Source organism: Budorcas taxicolor, chromosome 1 (assembly GCF_023091745.1).
Source record: "Budorcas taxicolor isolate Tak-1 chromosome 1, Takin1.1, whole genome shotgun sequence".
NCBI lineage: Eukaryota > Metazoa > Chordata > Mammalia > Artiodactyla > Bovidae > Budorcas > Budorcas taxicolor.
Genome location: NC_068910.1, coordinates 176,652,622 through 176,668,597, shown reverse-complemented (window position 1 = coordinate 176,668,597; position 15,976 = coordinate 176,652,622). Strand labels below are relative to the sequence as shown.

Genomic DNA, 15,976 nt, shown 5'->3' with positions numbered 1-15,976 from the left:
AGATTTCTATCCAATTTCTAATTATTCCTCCACTGGATTAACCTGATCATGTCTTCTCTGTTTAGAAAAAAAAAAAAGCATCTATTATTTGAGAATGAGAAACTGTTTTATTCCCCTTGTGTAATGTAAATGATGAAACCAGAATTGATCGAAGTATGGCTTTCAGGATCAGATAAGAGCTTATTGCTAACCTTGTAGTCTCCACGACTACTTGCCACCTTGGTGACAAGGTGGTCCTTGCCTAGATCCGGGGATGATGATTTCTAATTGTTTATTACTAGCCTAAATAGAGAGTTTGCAAGGCACATGCCCTCATTTCTTTTTCTATTGCAGAAAAGCTTGACTTTTTTAAAAATGAGCTCACTGTAGCATGTGAGTCCTCGGGGCCCTTGTGGCAGGAGTCTAGTGGCTGAACACATAGCCTCACAGCTGAACTGCGTGGGTTCAGATCTCAGCTCTACCACACACTAACTGACTAAAAGCATCAACTCAAAGTCAGACTCCTAGGGTTCAAATCTCAACTTCATCACGAATGAACTTGGACAAGTGACTTGTCTGCCTCAGTTTCATCAACTTTAAAATGGTGATAACAGCCCATCTTCATAAAATTATTTTGAGGATTAGAAGCATAAGTGTTCTTATAACATAGTAAATAAGAATGCTGTTATCTGTCATGTAAGGATTGATATCAATATAGAAAAGCTTGTTTGACACTTAGTTTCGTTTGATTAATTAGAAAAGAATACACTGAAGGAATGATTCAGCCAGAGCAGCAGTGACTTGTATAGAGTTAATTAGAACTTGATTTTTCTTTGGCAAGTTTTAATGCTCTCTGCTAACTTTATTAAGTGATAATCTCTTAATGCTATTTAGCAAAACTTTGGAGACAGGTTTTTAATATTGTTTTCAAAATTCTTTTAAATTAATATAGTTGAGCTACCAGGAAGAAGAATACTTTGAGAATATAATTCAAAACTTGAAGTTTGGCCAAAATAGACAACTAAAGAAACTTCGAGAAAAGGTGGACAAGGATGAGTATGTATATTTCAATTTTCTAATATGTTCATTCAGAAGAGGGACTTTGTTGGATTAAGAACCTGACTTAGAATAAACGTTAAAAGGTGGAATGTTCTTTTTCTATTGAGTATTTCTAAAAGCATCTAAGAATATAGGAGAATTTAATCAAAATATAAATTTTTTCCTTGAAGTGTCAGACTACCTTTGGTTTCTTCTCATATTATTGTCTGTCTCTTCTACTTTGTTTGTGGACAGAGCTCCCTAGAACACTTTAGTCTAAGTAATCCTTAGCTCCTTCAAACCTTCTTTGAGTCTATTATTGTACTCAGAATTATCATCTACCTTCAGCCCCACCTAGCTTTCTATTGTTCAGCCATCCTGCAACTCTGTCCCCTACCTAGTTTGTCCACGTAACACTTCTCTCAACCTTGTGAGAACCAAATCTGAGATCTCAAGACTCAGTTGCATTCATAGCTTTCAAATGATCTTAGTCTCTGCTTATTAGTGATGTTAGTACATCATAGTAATGATCAGCTTAATGTTTATTTTTCAGTTAAATGGGTATGTTTAAAGTATTTATCAATGTTAAGTTTTTATGCACTTAAATCCCCAGAACTATCTGTATGGACTTTTCCCCACACAGCTCCAAGAGAATAGGAGATCGTTCAGCACAGTGCTGGATACATAGGAGATTTTCAATTAAATTAATGAGTGAGCAAGTGCAAAGTAAATATACTAACTTGATCTTTGTGGTAACGGACACAATACCATGCTGCTGCTAAGTCGCATCAGTCGTGTCTGACTCTGTGCGACCCCATAGATGGCAGCCCACCAGGCTCCCCCATCCCTGGGATTTTCCAGGCAAGAACACTGGAGTGGGTTGCCATTTCCTTCTCCAATGCATGAAAGTGAAAAGGGAAAGTGAAGTCACTCAGTTGTGTCCGACTCTTAGGGACCCCATGGACTGCAGCCCACCAGGCTTCTCTATCCATGGGATTTTCCAGGCAAGAGTACTGGAGTGGGGTGCCACTGCCTTCTCCGAATACCATGCTAGTGAAGTGTATGGTTCACTCCTGTATTCCTTTATTCTTTCACCAACATTTGTTAAGCAAATATTTTGGAATACTGAACAAGTCAAGGTGGGAACTGGAAAAATCAAAGGTGAACTTTGATTCAATTACATTATATTACAATAGTAGAGTGTAGGAAAGATGTGTTATAATAAACTGCCTCCAGGAGGGAAATGTGCCAAGAAATGGACAAAGTGCAGGACTATTTGATGACAGAGTATTCTATTCTCAGTAAACCAAGTACAGGTTGGACAAAATTCCCAGTATGAAAATGTCAATACATTTCAATCCCTGTACAACATTTTGAACCCTGAAAAAGAGACCAGTTTCTTTTACTGACCTCTATGTTTACACTGGCGCAAATGTTATGTTATCTGGTACTAAAAATAGGGCAGCAAATGTCGGAGAATGTTTAGTGTCCCAGGTGGGAAAGAAAGAGATTGGGTACATACGGCTTCTGTCATACTCAGTTGTCAAATCCTAGCTGTACAAATTGACCGAAAGTCATCAAAAAGAATACCCTATGGAAAAATTTATAATCAAGTCTGAATGTTTTTATTTCTTTACAAAATATAGTTATATACTATATAGTTACATTTAATAATTGTTAGCACTCTGTAAAATACCTGTATACAATTATCATCAAATATTCTTTCTGAAAAGAGCTAATATAAGCTGCATCCACCTGACATCAGAATATTTCTTCATAATTTAAAAAATCGTTGTTGAATTATTGCTTGATGTTTTCTTTGGAAGTTAATATAGTCTCAGGTCCATAATAATTTTGTAATGTAGTATGTAATTTTCGCTCCTTTTCATCATATGTGTTGATCTTCTCTGAGTTCTTTTCTCTTTACCACAGATAATCAATAGCAAAGACTGTATCTAAGATTTAATGAGTGTTTTCTCAATAGCATGCACAGCTCAGTGGTACTTTTTGGATCCTTTCCATGAGCCTCTGACAGTCGGTGACAAGTGCAATATGCCTTTTAAGGTCTTCACTACCATATGAGGCTAGTTTTTCTTCCTTCCTCATCTTCTACCTGTATGCTGAGTACAAGGGTTCAACACTCTAGACTCCACTTTAGATTCACCTGGAGAGTATTTGAAATAGACTGATTCCCCAGCTCTCCTACCCGAGATTGTGATGTACATGCCTCTAGGTGGGGTCTCAGGTACTGGTATTCTTTTAAGGACCACACCCCCTTCTCAAGTCAGAATCTTTGCATTAATGTTAATTCCTTTTTATATTGAATCATACTTGCTTGTATTCAATATTGTGAGATATTTTTACAAGATGATACCCTTAGTTTAGGAATTTTGATCTTTTTTTTAATTTAAATTTATATTGGACTCTACTTGATTTGCAATGCTGTGTTAGTTTCAGGTGTACAGCAAAGTGATTCAGTTATACATATATCTATTCTTTTTTCAAACTCTTTTCCTATTTAGGTTATTACAGAATAATGAGTAAAGTTCCCTGTACTATACTCTAGGCCTTTGTTGGTTATCTACCTTAAATAGAGCAGTATGTATATGTCAATCCTAAACTCCCAGTTTATCCCCCTCCCCCTTTTCCTTTTGGTAACTATAAGTTTGCTTTCCTTTTTTTTTTTTAATATGTTTATTTATTTATTTGGCTGCACTGGGTCCTAGCCATGGCATGTGAGAGCTAGTTCCCTGATCAGGGTTGGAATCCAAGCCCCCTGCACTGGGAGCACAGTGTGTTAGAAACTAGACTACCAGGGAAGTCCCAATACGAGTTTGTTTTCTATCCCTGGGTCAGAAAGATTCCCATGGAGAAGGGCATGGCACTTCACTCCAGTATTGTTGCCTGGAGGAACTCGTGGACAGAGGAGCCTGGTGGGTTACAGTCCGTGGGTCACAAAGAGTTGGACATGACTGAACGACTAACACACACCCAAGTACACACACACACACACACCCACGCACACACACACGTACACACACACACACAGTACACACACGTACACGCACGCACGCACTCACACACACCCACACACCCACACACATACCCACACACCCACACACACACACCCCCACACGTACACACACGTGCGCGCATGCACACACACGTACACACACATGCGCGCACACACATGCGCACGCGCACACACACACACACACACTCACACACACACACACATGGGTTCATCATTCCAGAGCAATTCTTTTCTATCATCTCTGCAATTGCTGTGATGTTCGCTACAAATCCTATCTTAAAAAATGTTTATATCCACCAGCTGCTCACTAGCTATTTTACTGGCATGAGGACATGTGGATCCATCTTACATCTCCATTGTCATGCCTTATTCGGACATTTCTCATTGTTCACCAGAGTGATTACAATATTTTTCCTCATCTTCTCAATCATCTCGCAGTCAATCTTGAGCTAATTCTCCAGGCTACCACCTTAGAGAGCTTTTAAAGACACAGATTGAGTCATGTTGTTTCCTAATGAAAACATTTCAATGTGTTTTGCCCATCTCATGAAGCCTGTACAAAGCTCTGAAATCTCCCGCTCACACTCCAGAATCCCTTCAGAGTCACCCTACCCCACAGCATTGTCCCAAATCTCCAGCCATAGGAATTATTTTAAAATCACTGCTCCATCTCTTCCTCCTATCCCTTACCTTGGACCACTCTTTCTACCCTTGTTCATTTAACAAAACCCTGCACTTAGTGTGATTCTTCTTGAGTGTTACCTCCTTACTCATGCATCCCTTACATTTTTCTCTTCACCTTGTGCTTGTATGATACCTTACACATATATTAGTCAGAGCGCCAGTATATTATGTTACATTTAGCTGGAATAGCCCTTGTTGAAAGAAAGCAGAGGTCAGGTATTTGTGTCACCAGAGACTGAACTTTGATGAGTAGAATGTGGACCTTCCTTCAGTGATGATAGAGTGAATGATTGATAAAATTGTCAATTTGTAACAGTGCTGATAAAGTGAACTCAGCCACTAAAATAAGTACTGATATATCCAAGCATTTCGCCATCATCATTGGTCACTATGTCCAACATGATCTCTGTTTTCTCTGCTTAAGAATTCAAAAAATTGAGAAAGTCAGAAAGTTTGAGTGTGACATGCCTGTTAGTCATTTGGCTAAAAGAACCTCCTTCTGCCCATTCAAGCAGCTGGCAACTGCAAAGGACAAAGATTTAAATTTAAAAGGCTGTTGGTTCATGTGGTTTCTGAGTACCTAGCTTATGTTCCCAAAATTACCTCAAACATCATGTTCTCTGGAGACTTAATGACAGTTTGGAAATAATTTCAAGCACATCATGTTATCAAATAGTAATAATGTTAGATTGAAAATGTAATATCCATTGGCAAAATTACTTGGCGAAGTATCTGAAATAATTTACTTTCAGTAACATGATTATTCACTTAGACTCCATGGAACAAACATAAACCTCTAAAAAGAAACAATGTACTAGGACAAAATAAAGTGAATTCCTTAATTTTAGACTTGACATTATTTTGTTAGTTTCTCAAGACAGAATTTTCTGTAATATAATTTGGACAGGTAGTGCCAGCCTTGGTAAGTTATGACTGTTGAGCACGTGGAGTTGCATTTCATGAACTACAATGACTTATTTCACTGTTGCATCTTTCTTGCCATTGTACATCAAAATCAAAACAAGCTGACAGTAACAGCAGCCAACTCAATAAACATTTTGCCAAATAGCTACAGTGTGCAAAGTACTGTGCTACGCTGTAGAGGATATAGAGATGAGTAAGACTCAGAGCTAGCAATCTAATGGGAGAGGCAGGTATGTAACAATGAAAGCCGATGAAAGGCCGAGTTGGCTGTTGCGATTACAAGACAGCAAGGTGCTAGGATAGCACTTTTTTAAAACCGCAATTAAACCTTTACTTATTAGTAAAACATTCTCTGGAAGGAACATGTCAGCATTTAAATTAACGTTGAGGTGAACTAGAGCAAAACAAACAAAATGATTGATTCATTTCTTCTCCTTTATTGCTTCAAGTCTGCTGTTTTTTCTAATCTGGACCAACTGAATGTTTGCTAGTCCCTGAGATAAGTGGTGCTACAGAGGTTGGCGGCCAACAGCTGTGGCTCTGTGTAGTTCTTCTTGAAAGACCAAGAGCACCAAAAAGACAGGGTGGCTGGTACCACTGTCGTTTTGCCCACTGCAGTGAGTTGCTACCCCTTTTTCAGTGTCTCAGTTCTGCTGGTTACTATCTGTAGCCTTTTAAAAGCCTTGAAGTTTTGGCATTTGTTAAATGAGCAGGTTGATTTAGACTGTATAGCATCTTTAAGGTTCTTTCCAGCACTGAAATGTTAGGGCCCTTACTGTGAAGTTTTGATAAGAGTCAAGATGTTTTAGTCCTTGGCTTTTCCACAAGTGACCCAAGAGAGAAAGACCATAGTCTTGTAAGGTAGGGATGTACCTCACTTCTTTCTAAAGTATCTCTTCTGCTATTTCCCCTTCAGTGATGTTTTCAGACCCCGTTTTCTAATTAAGTCTTGTATCATTGAACTTGAATTTCAAAAGAATAGCTATAGAGGATTGCTGTGAAGAAGTGAGATGGCCCAGAGGTGGAAAATTGGTAAGACTCACGCAGGGTGGGCATTTAGAGTGCTGGAGACTTGGGCCACAAGTGACTCTCCGTGGTGTAGATGTATGGGAAGATATGTAATGCAGATAGTTTCACTCATCAAGTACTAGTTAGTCAGAAAGACTAACAGACTAAACCTGGACAAGTCACTCTGATTTCCTGTGGCAGTATCTGCCCTGATGTGCTCATGTTCTACACCTATTATCATATATTAAAATATTAAGTCCCATCTATATAGATTCCCATTATGATAACAGACTGATTTTTCAACACATTTTTGGATTATAAGCAAAATATATCTTATCAGTAAAAAAAAAAAGCATTTTAATTAGCACCCAGGGAATGTTTGTTTCAGAGGGGAAAGAAGAGATAGAGAAGGAAGGCTAATAAGTTAAAGGTTTAAACTGAAGAGCTTTGCAAAAGAAGTCTAGAACTTGATACCAGTGTGCCCTCTTGAGAGGACAATGCCCAGATAGTGCGTGGTTTTTGGTTGTCATGACCCTCCACAGTCTCCATGGCAGCAGTGCCTCACCTAGGCTTACCACCCATCACCCTTCCAGGATGAAAAGAGTCAGTACTCTTGGGGCTTGAAGGACTCATTGGTATCCCAAGACCTATATGTGTGTGCATGCCTTTCATGTTCTCAATATTGTGCTAAACCCTAGAGATGCTTTAAGAACAAAGCATAAGATAAATAAGTGGGAGTGGGACTCCTTGGAACTTAAAAGTTTCTGCCCAGCAAAAAAAAAAAATTTAAAGGTAACCTAAGAAATGGGAGAAAATATTTGCCAATCACATGTCTGGTAAGGGATTAATCTCCAATATATATAAGGCACTCCTATAATTCAATAGCAGAAAAAAAAATCCTAATAACCAATTTAAAATGACCCATGAACAGAGGAGCCTGGTGGGCTACAGTCCATTGGATCACTGAGAGTCAGACACGACTTAGCAACTGAGCACGCACACAAGGATTTGGATAGACATTTCTCCAAAGACGTACAAAGGGCCACCAGATAGATGGAAAGATACTCAGCATCACTAATCATCATGCATGTGTGCTAAGTCACTTTAGCCATGTGCGACTCTGTGACCCAATGGACCATAGCCTACCAGGCTCCTCTGTTCACGAAATTCTCCAGGCAAGAATACTGGAGTGGGTTGGTGTGCCCTAGTCCAACGGATCTTCCCAACCATCAGAGGGTCAAACCTACATCTCTTGGGTCTACCTGCCACTAGTGCTACCTGGGAAGCCCCACTAATCATCAAGGAAATGCAAATCAAAACCCTAGTGAGATATCACATCACTCCAGTCAGGATGACATATTGTTAAAAAATAAATAAATAAAAAGACAACAAGTATTGGCAAGGATGTGGAGAAATTGGAACACAATTGGTGGGAATGCAAAAGGGTGTAAAAGTTATGGAAAACAACATAGACATTCCTTAAAAAGTTAGAAATAGAACTGCCATAAGACCCAGTAATTCTGGGCCTATAGCCAAACTAATTGAACTCAGGATCTCAGAGACATTAGCAGTCCCGTGTTCATAGCGGTTCCATTCACAATTGCTCAGATGTGGGGGCAACCTCTTTCCCTCAACAGATGAATGGTTGGGAAAAAAAATATCTGTGTATACAGTGGAACACTACTCAGTATCTAAAAAGAAGGAAATTATGCAATATGCATTGATGAACTTAAGAAAATGTGCTAATTGAAATAAGCCCAGAAAGATAAGTACTGCCTGATTCCACTTATATTCCACTTATAAACCTCAAACCCACTTGAGGTTTCTAAAATAGTCAAATTTCATAAAATCAAAGGAGGGAATCATTATTACCAAAAGCTGGGGGGAGAAGGAAATGAGTTATTAATCAACAGGCAAAAAATTTCCAGTTAAGCAAGATGAATAAGTTACAGCATTGTGCCTAGTGTCAACCATAATGTACTAGATACTTAAAATATATTAAATGGGTAGATCTCGTGGTAAGTGTTATTGCCACAATTTAGAAAAAGGACAAAACATGAAACATTGCTGCCTTCATGGAGTCACTATTTCATGAGCTACACAGATGATAGACTTGTAATGTTATGTCCTTGCTAAGGGGTATATAGGATGTAAGAGCTTTCAGTTCTTTCCTGAAAGATCACAAGATTATTCTCAGTCAGGAGAACAAATACCACAAGAAAATTCTAACAGAAAAAATCCACCCACCCCTATATGTTCCAAATTGTGAATTTCTCTGAATGTGACATTTCGTTCGCATGAGTACACATATCATGCATGTACACCCATGTAGAGTTACTGAAGACTAAAGCGATTGGGTCTTGTTGCCAACTTATAACCATACACTACCGACTGATGACTTCTAGGAAGAAAATCAGTGATTTGGGGGTTTTTTTTGTTGTTGTTTAAAGAGAAGTCAATTTTCTTATTGTGCTGTTAGAGTGGGAGCCTTGGCTCTCACCTCCGAGGATCAGGTGAATCACTCAGAGTGCTTGTTAACAACTCTTAAAGGACCAGTTGATTGAGGCTCTTTGGTCATATTGTGCTTTTGCCTTTGGATAAAATATTGCACTTTATGCAGCAGTGGAAAGAGCCTGTACTCCGGAACCAGGGGGCTGAGGTGGATGGTAGAGAGAGTGAGCAACCATGAGTTAAGATTCCTGCTCTGCCACTTATTAACTGTGTGAAGTTAGACAACCCCCATGATACCTCTGAGCCTCAATGGTCCCTTTATAAACTGAGGATAATAGCATTTACTTTTGCTTTGTGAGGTCATTGTTGTGTACTGTGTAGTGTGCGTGCCACATAACTTAGGTGTTCATTAAACAGTAGCCATCATTATGACTGGGTCATGATGAGACTTCAGGGTGGTGTATAAGCCAGCATCCTAAAGCTTGTTAGGGTAAGGGGCAGCCCTAAATATAAAGTAATGTAAAAATGAGCACTGGGACTCTCCAATTCCAATGCAGGGGCCATGGTTTTGATCCCTGGTTGGGGGACTAAGATCCTAAGCACAGTATAGCCAAAAAATAAAATAAATCTTTAAAAAAGATTAAAAATGTGAACACCTTCATTTTTAAAGAGGTTAGCAAGGAAATGGTATTGATTTTTGTAATGAAATTTTATGCATGGTACAGATCTACATGTTAGAAGTAGGGGATTGATTGGAAGATGAGGGTGTCATATTTCTCCATAGTTTATATATTCTTTTGCCAGTTGTATCACTAACTCTATAAATAAATTAGGAAAAAGAGTTTGATCTATGATGTACCTTAGTTTCTATACATGAAAATTGAGGTATCATCTATCTTATATGGGTGGTTTGAAAGATGAATGAAAATATATAGAAAACTTTGAAGTCTTGCTGAGAGGATATTAATAAACATAAAGAATTACAGTGGTAATTACCATTACAAATGAGAATTCTCCTTTCCAGAACTATTTGAGGAAGACATAGAAAACCATTGTATTGTACTGCTGATTTCAAAGGAATTGCTTCAAAGCCACTAGATGCTGGGAAATTAAATGTTTTCAGGGAAAGAAGCATTCATGATTTTGTTGTTTAAAGAAGTTTGTTTTAAAGTTACGCACGAATAAGTGAAAGAAGTTTTATTCCATATGTCTTTGCAATCCAGTGGGTTTATTATATCCAAGAGGCTATAGGATCAGGCTGTAGACTTCTGTTTTCAGTGCCCTGGGTAAAACAATGTCCTGTGCTCTCATCTTATCACCACTTAGGTTCCTCAGGGTAATTAAGAGGTGGAAGAGAAACGCACCTGGTCTGCCTCTCCAGGAGATTTCAGTTGTATTTCCCAACTACATTGTTAGTTCAGCTTTGAGGGCCCTGCTGCTTATAGTGGCCCTTTGTTCTACTGTAAATGCCCCCAAACCAGAATAAGATTACCTGACAAGATTGTTTCTCAGAAATGGAAAGTAAAGTTTGCTTACTTCTTGCTTCCCCACCCTTCACTTTATACCACACATACCCATTCTTCTGCAACCAAATAGTGGAGGCAGGAAGAGAAGTCAAAGAACAGAGTGATATGCACTCTCTCTCAGGTCCAATACTTGCTGTAGGAGATGCTAGTGTCTGGCCTCCATACTTTAAAGGTATCTTCAGATAACCTGCACTATCCATTTTGTTACTGGATGCTTCGTTCTCTCGTTAGTTGAGCATTTTCTCTTTTCTGTGCTGCTATTCAGGGTCACATTTGTCTGTTTTCCATAAATGAAAGCTTCTCCTGAAACTCTGAGGCTGCATCCAAATCAGAAGATCTTACAGTTTTTGTTATATCACCATTTACTTTAAAAACTATATTCTTTGTCCTTTAATTTAGCTTTTGTTGTAACATAGTGAGATATTTCATGATTGACCACAAATATTAGACATTGAGTCTGTAACTGCTATCATCAGTTTAAGATGAAATGATCCAATTACTGTACCTTAAGTTCTGGTCATTCCCAGGGACAAAGTGCCCTGTGCTTTTGGATCTGGATAATTACCCACGGGTAGCCTGAGGATGCACGGTGAAAGGTCTCAAGGAAGAAAAGGCAAACACTACACACTTGTGCTCTGTGAAACTAACCACTATGATTCTAATTTTATGTGAGTATTTTGTGGTCATAAATAGCTACCTATTTTCTTGAAGGTGTAATTCACAATGGACATTTTAATATGTAAAACTTTCCCTGCTAAGAAGTTACAAACATTGATCAAAGTGTAATTTTAAACAGAAGAGCAGGGAAAAAATCATTAAAACACCAGGTGGGACATTTATTTTTACAAAAAGCAATAAACATGAGATGGATAATATAAACTCCATTCGCCTATGTCCGACTTTTGAGATCTGTTGCTATCTGCAACATCAGATTCCTGTATCTAGTTCTATTCCTCTCTAATATACTAATTTAAAACAGAAAACATGTTGAATTGGCACCTTTTGTGTTTCATTATTAGTCCTGTGCCTGAGTGCAAAACCAGCAATTTGTATATTATCTGTGATTACCCACTAATGTCCATGCAGAGTATATTATCACTAAATCAGAAGTTCAACTGAACAACTGAGGCCTAGAAATATGTTAAAGTAATTTTTCAACAATTGAAATTCTAATAAGTATAAGCTATTTATGCATAAAATCTGTTATGTTGGCTCTTATCAGTGAGGAAGAAATTTTCTTCTACCCTTCCAGGATCTTCTGGTTGGTCTATGAATTAAATTGACATGAGACAGATTAACAGGAGAAAAATCAAGGTTTAATACCATGTATACACAAGAGAGACCCAGGAAAACTGAGTAACTTGCCAAGAAGGCTGAACCCCTAACCCTAAATACCATCTTCAGCTAAAGACAAAAGAGGATGTTGGGAATAGTGGTTTGGGACCTCAAAGGGGAGGAAGGCAATTCACATGAAGATGGAAAATCAAATGTTCAGGAAACGCTTATTCAGTGCGTCATGCTGTCACAATGGGATACAGAGTGGACTCTGATCTCTAGGCTCTGAATAGTTCCCCCACCACATCTGGCCCATATTCTCTGAAGATCCCTCTGGTGATGGCTCTTTTTCAGGAACAGGCCTCCTCTATCTAAATTTTTTAGGCAGTTATGGGGCAGGTCAAAGTTTCTTCCTAAGTCTTTTGGGAGATTTGTTTTCATCTCAAAATTATATTCATGCCAAAGAGACTTTTTGGGGGTGGCAAGTTTTGCTGTCTTACACTTTCAGAATGTTGATGACACATCAGAAATATCTCTAAAGTCACCACAAGGAACAGTGTTTCTCCTCAGGAGTGGGGTGAGCATGTTTCCTATTTTCTGCTCCTGCCAGATAGCCTTGAACCATATGTGACTCATGTGGTTCTGGTGAATTTATTTAAACATAGTCCTAATGCATCATTTTTCCTAATCATGAGTTTTATTTATGTATTTTCTTTCATAATACTTTAGGGTCACACAAAATCAACTTTTTCTATGTAGCTTCTGATATCAAGATTTTAGTCTAACATCCTTGGGTTTACAAATACGTGTTTTTGTTGTGAGTCACTACAAAGCACGTGGGAAGCAAGTCAAGTTTAATTAAAATAAATAAAATTGTATGCTTATAATCATTAACCTGCAAGAAATTAAAATATTGATGACTCAGCTGTGGTGAAATTAGGGAGGACTGAAATATTGGTCATACCATCCTGTGTGAAAATGTTTTTCTCTGTTTGAAACAACAAAATAAAACTAAAGAAGAAACACATTGATTGACCATCCCCCGGCCCAAACCCTCCAAACTTATTTTCTTCCTAAAGAAAAATTCCCAGAAATTCTATCTGAATTGTTTTTATCTACAGAAACTCTATCTGGATTTTTTTAAAGGCATATATCCTTCATATGAGTGTTTTAGACTTATTATTGGAGGTAAAACTCATGCTTATTAGAATTTATCCAACAGTTGTTATATGTGACCCTGTCTGAGTTACTTTTAATAGATCAAAATAGGACTTACATCTGACATCCCAGTGTAGACTGAAATTTTAACTAAAATGCTGATTTGGGCAGCTGACTTTGGACTGCTTACCTTGCAAATCAGGGTCTGGAAACAGTTCTGATTTAACCTCATTGTGCTAATTATTGTAAACTCGTTTCATGAGTAGGATAATAATTGTCACTTGAATTGTTGCCCTAAAAGTGGGGTAACTATGTGGCTATTAGATAACAATATATGGTTGTTTTGAGTGTGTGTATATGTGTGTGCTGACATTTAGGAAGGTATCGGAATTCAAGTAGTGTCAATTTTTTAATTGACACTTTCAATATAAGAATATGTGCCTATTAATGAGTATATAAGAATGCAGCCTATCAAGACAATATTACTCCTGTTGCACAAAAGTGCTTAACAGTGATTGTTGATATGCAGTCTTCATAACATCTTCGCAGAAAGATATGGGAACACTGGCTCCATCCTTTACCTTACCGCTGCTCTCAGATTGTTGTTTGGGGAACTGGATTGTTGGTTTTTTTCTCACTCACTCTTGTATAAGTTATTTATGCTTCTTTATCATCTCCTCAACTAGGGTCTTCTGAAGTCAAGAATTGTATTTTATAAAATCCCTAGGTCCAATATAGAGCCTAATTCATGGCATATACAGACAGATTTTTTTTTAAATCACCTGGATTTCATTTTGCAGTCATTATGCAAAAATATACCTTTGCTCACTTACCTGTCATGTTTTTTTAAAAAAAATTTAAGTGACAATAATCAGAGTAGGCTCACTACCCAAAGATAAATACCTGTCAAGGGGATCTCTTAGTCCCCAAAAAGGCTCTTTGTAAACCAAGAATTTAAAAAGTTTAAATGTACTTTTAGCAACTTGAAATTTGCTGAATTGAAATTTTAGCATTATTTCTATATTCTGTCAACTGTTCCAGAATTGTTGGCATAGTCACCTAGTATCAGGAACACAGAACTAAATAAATTTCAATATAATTTTAATCCATTGCAGTTTCCAAAGAGATGCGTTAGAATGGGTTTTGCACTGTGAGATGCCATCATTAAAAATTTTTGCAAATTAAATAACAGATTGCAGACCTGTGTACAGTCTCATTTTTCAAGAAGTGGAAATATTTTTAAATGAATGCTCTCATCTAGTGAATTAATTTTAATTTGTTGATCATATTTCAAACAGAAAATTAAAATTCATCTTGGAATAGTGATAATGCTTTTATGGTGGTGAACAGATTGAATCAGATAATTTAGTATCTTTTGTAACAAGTTCTTATGTTTTCTATAGGTGGATAAGCGGAGCAGCTGTAGTCAATGCATTCTACTCTTCAGGCAGAAATCAGATAGGTAAGGTCTGTTCTTAAATAATTGTATAATATTTCTCTGTTGGTCCCACGCTTTAGTGCTTTGCATGACCAATTTATTATATTCCCTATAAAAGCACTGTTGAGGCCGAGTTACTGATTTATTGAATATCCTCCTTGGAAGTAAATGTATCCATGTACCTCTTTTCACTATAATAGCAAAATTTAAATCAGTATAGGTCACATCAAGTGGTTTTGTTTCTTTTATAACATTCTCATTTATAGCTAAATGGTTTATCTTATTGCTAAGTACTTTTATTTCAACCTTCTTTTTAAAAAAATCCCCTTATATCTCCATAAAGTTATGTTAACTTTAGGACTTTCTAAGCATCAGCATCTTAAGTGGTTTAAGTTTCAAGAACCAAAGTTTCAGAAATCCAATTGTTTTCTCAGTTCTGTATGCAGGCATTGGTAGAGATGGTCCTGCTCTGTATCATTGTTTTCTCCTAGAATGTTCCAAGAGAGAGGCTCAGAAAGCCGCAAAGTTGGTTTTACTAGGTTGAACCATGTGGAATTGTGTTTACTTAACCACTTTTGATCCCCCCAGAAATTTATGTTCACTAGTAGTAATATCACATAAATAAGCATAGAAATTAATACCTTAGTGAATAATACTATGAATAATGAAATAGCTTAATAAAACAAAGATATATTTTTTCTCTTCCTGGGAATACCTTGACATCTTGAAGCTCTCTCTTAAGTATCTTACAAATAGACACATTCCCCCTGCCCCAAGGGTTTTAGTATGAAGAAAGACAACCAACTGATTTAGTACTTCAGTGGAAGTATTCTAAACAGTATAGCCAGCTTCTCCAGGTTTGTTCAGTCCAGCCCTTCATTTCTATGCATAGTCAAAAATCAGGTGGGAAGGTAAAGTTTGATGATACTTTTTACCATTGCTTTTAAAAGTAGTCTGATACATCTCCCAGCTAGTAAAATGATTACCTGAACCTAGGTCAGAGCCTGTTTAATGATCAACTCAGAACCCATGCAGTCTATCCTTTGTAAAGTATTCCTAGAAACCATTCAGACCTTTTCCTGAAAGTTGCTCAGTCGCGTCCAACTGTTTGTAACCACATGGACTGTAGCCCGCCAGGCTCCTCTTTCCATGGAGTTCTCTAGGCAAGAGTACTGGACTGGGTAGCTGTTCCCTTTTCTAGGAGATTTTCCTGACCCAGAGATTGAACCCAGTTCTGCCTTACAGGCAGATTCTTTACCATCTGAGCCACCAGGGAAACTCTTTATCATTAAAGACCTTTGCTTTTTCTCTGGAGAGTCTTTACTTTGGAGACCTCTTTGATATTCAGTAGGTCTGTCGGTGTAAAGTCTAGTTCATTCTGCTGCTGCTGCTGTTTAGTCAACTAAGTCATGTCCAACCCTTTGCAACCCCATGGACTATAACCTGCCAGGCTCCTTTGTC

General features: G+C 37.7%; 1 protein-coding gene across 1 annotated transcript in view; it reads left to right on the top strand.

Annotated features, from left to right (window-relative positions):
* Nucleotides 1-15,976, top strand: part of MME (membrane metalloendopeptidase) — a 106,147-nt gene that overhangs the window by 67,276 nt on the left and 22,895 nt on the right. The window contains exons 17-18 of the mRNA XM_052638668.1: nucleotides 932-1,035; nucleotides 14,481-14,539. Of these exons, the coding sequence (XP_052494628.1) occupies nucleotides 932-1,035; nucleotides 14,481-14,539 (163 nt within the window). The remainder of the gene's footprint in view (nucleotides 1-931; nucleotides 1,036-14,480; nucleotides 14,540-15,976) is intronic.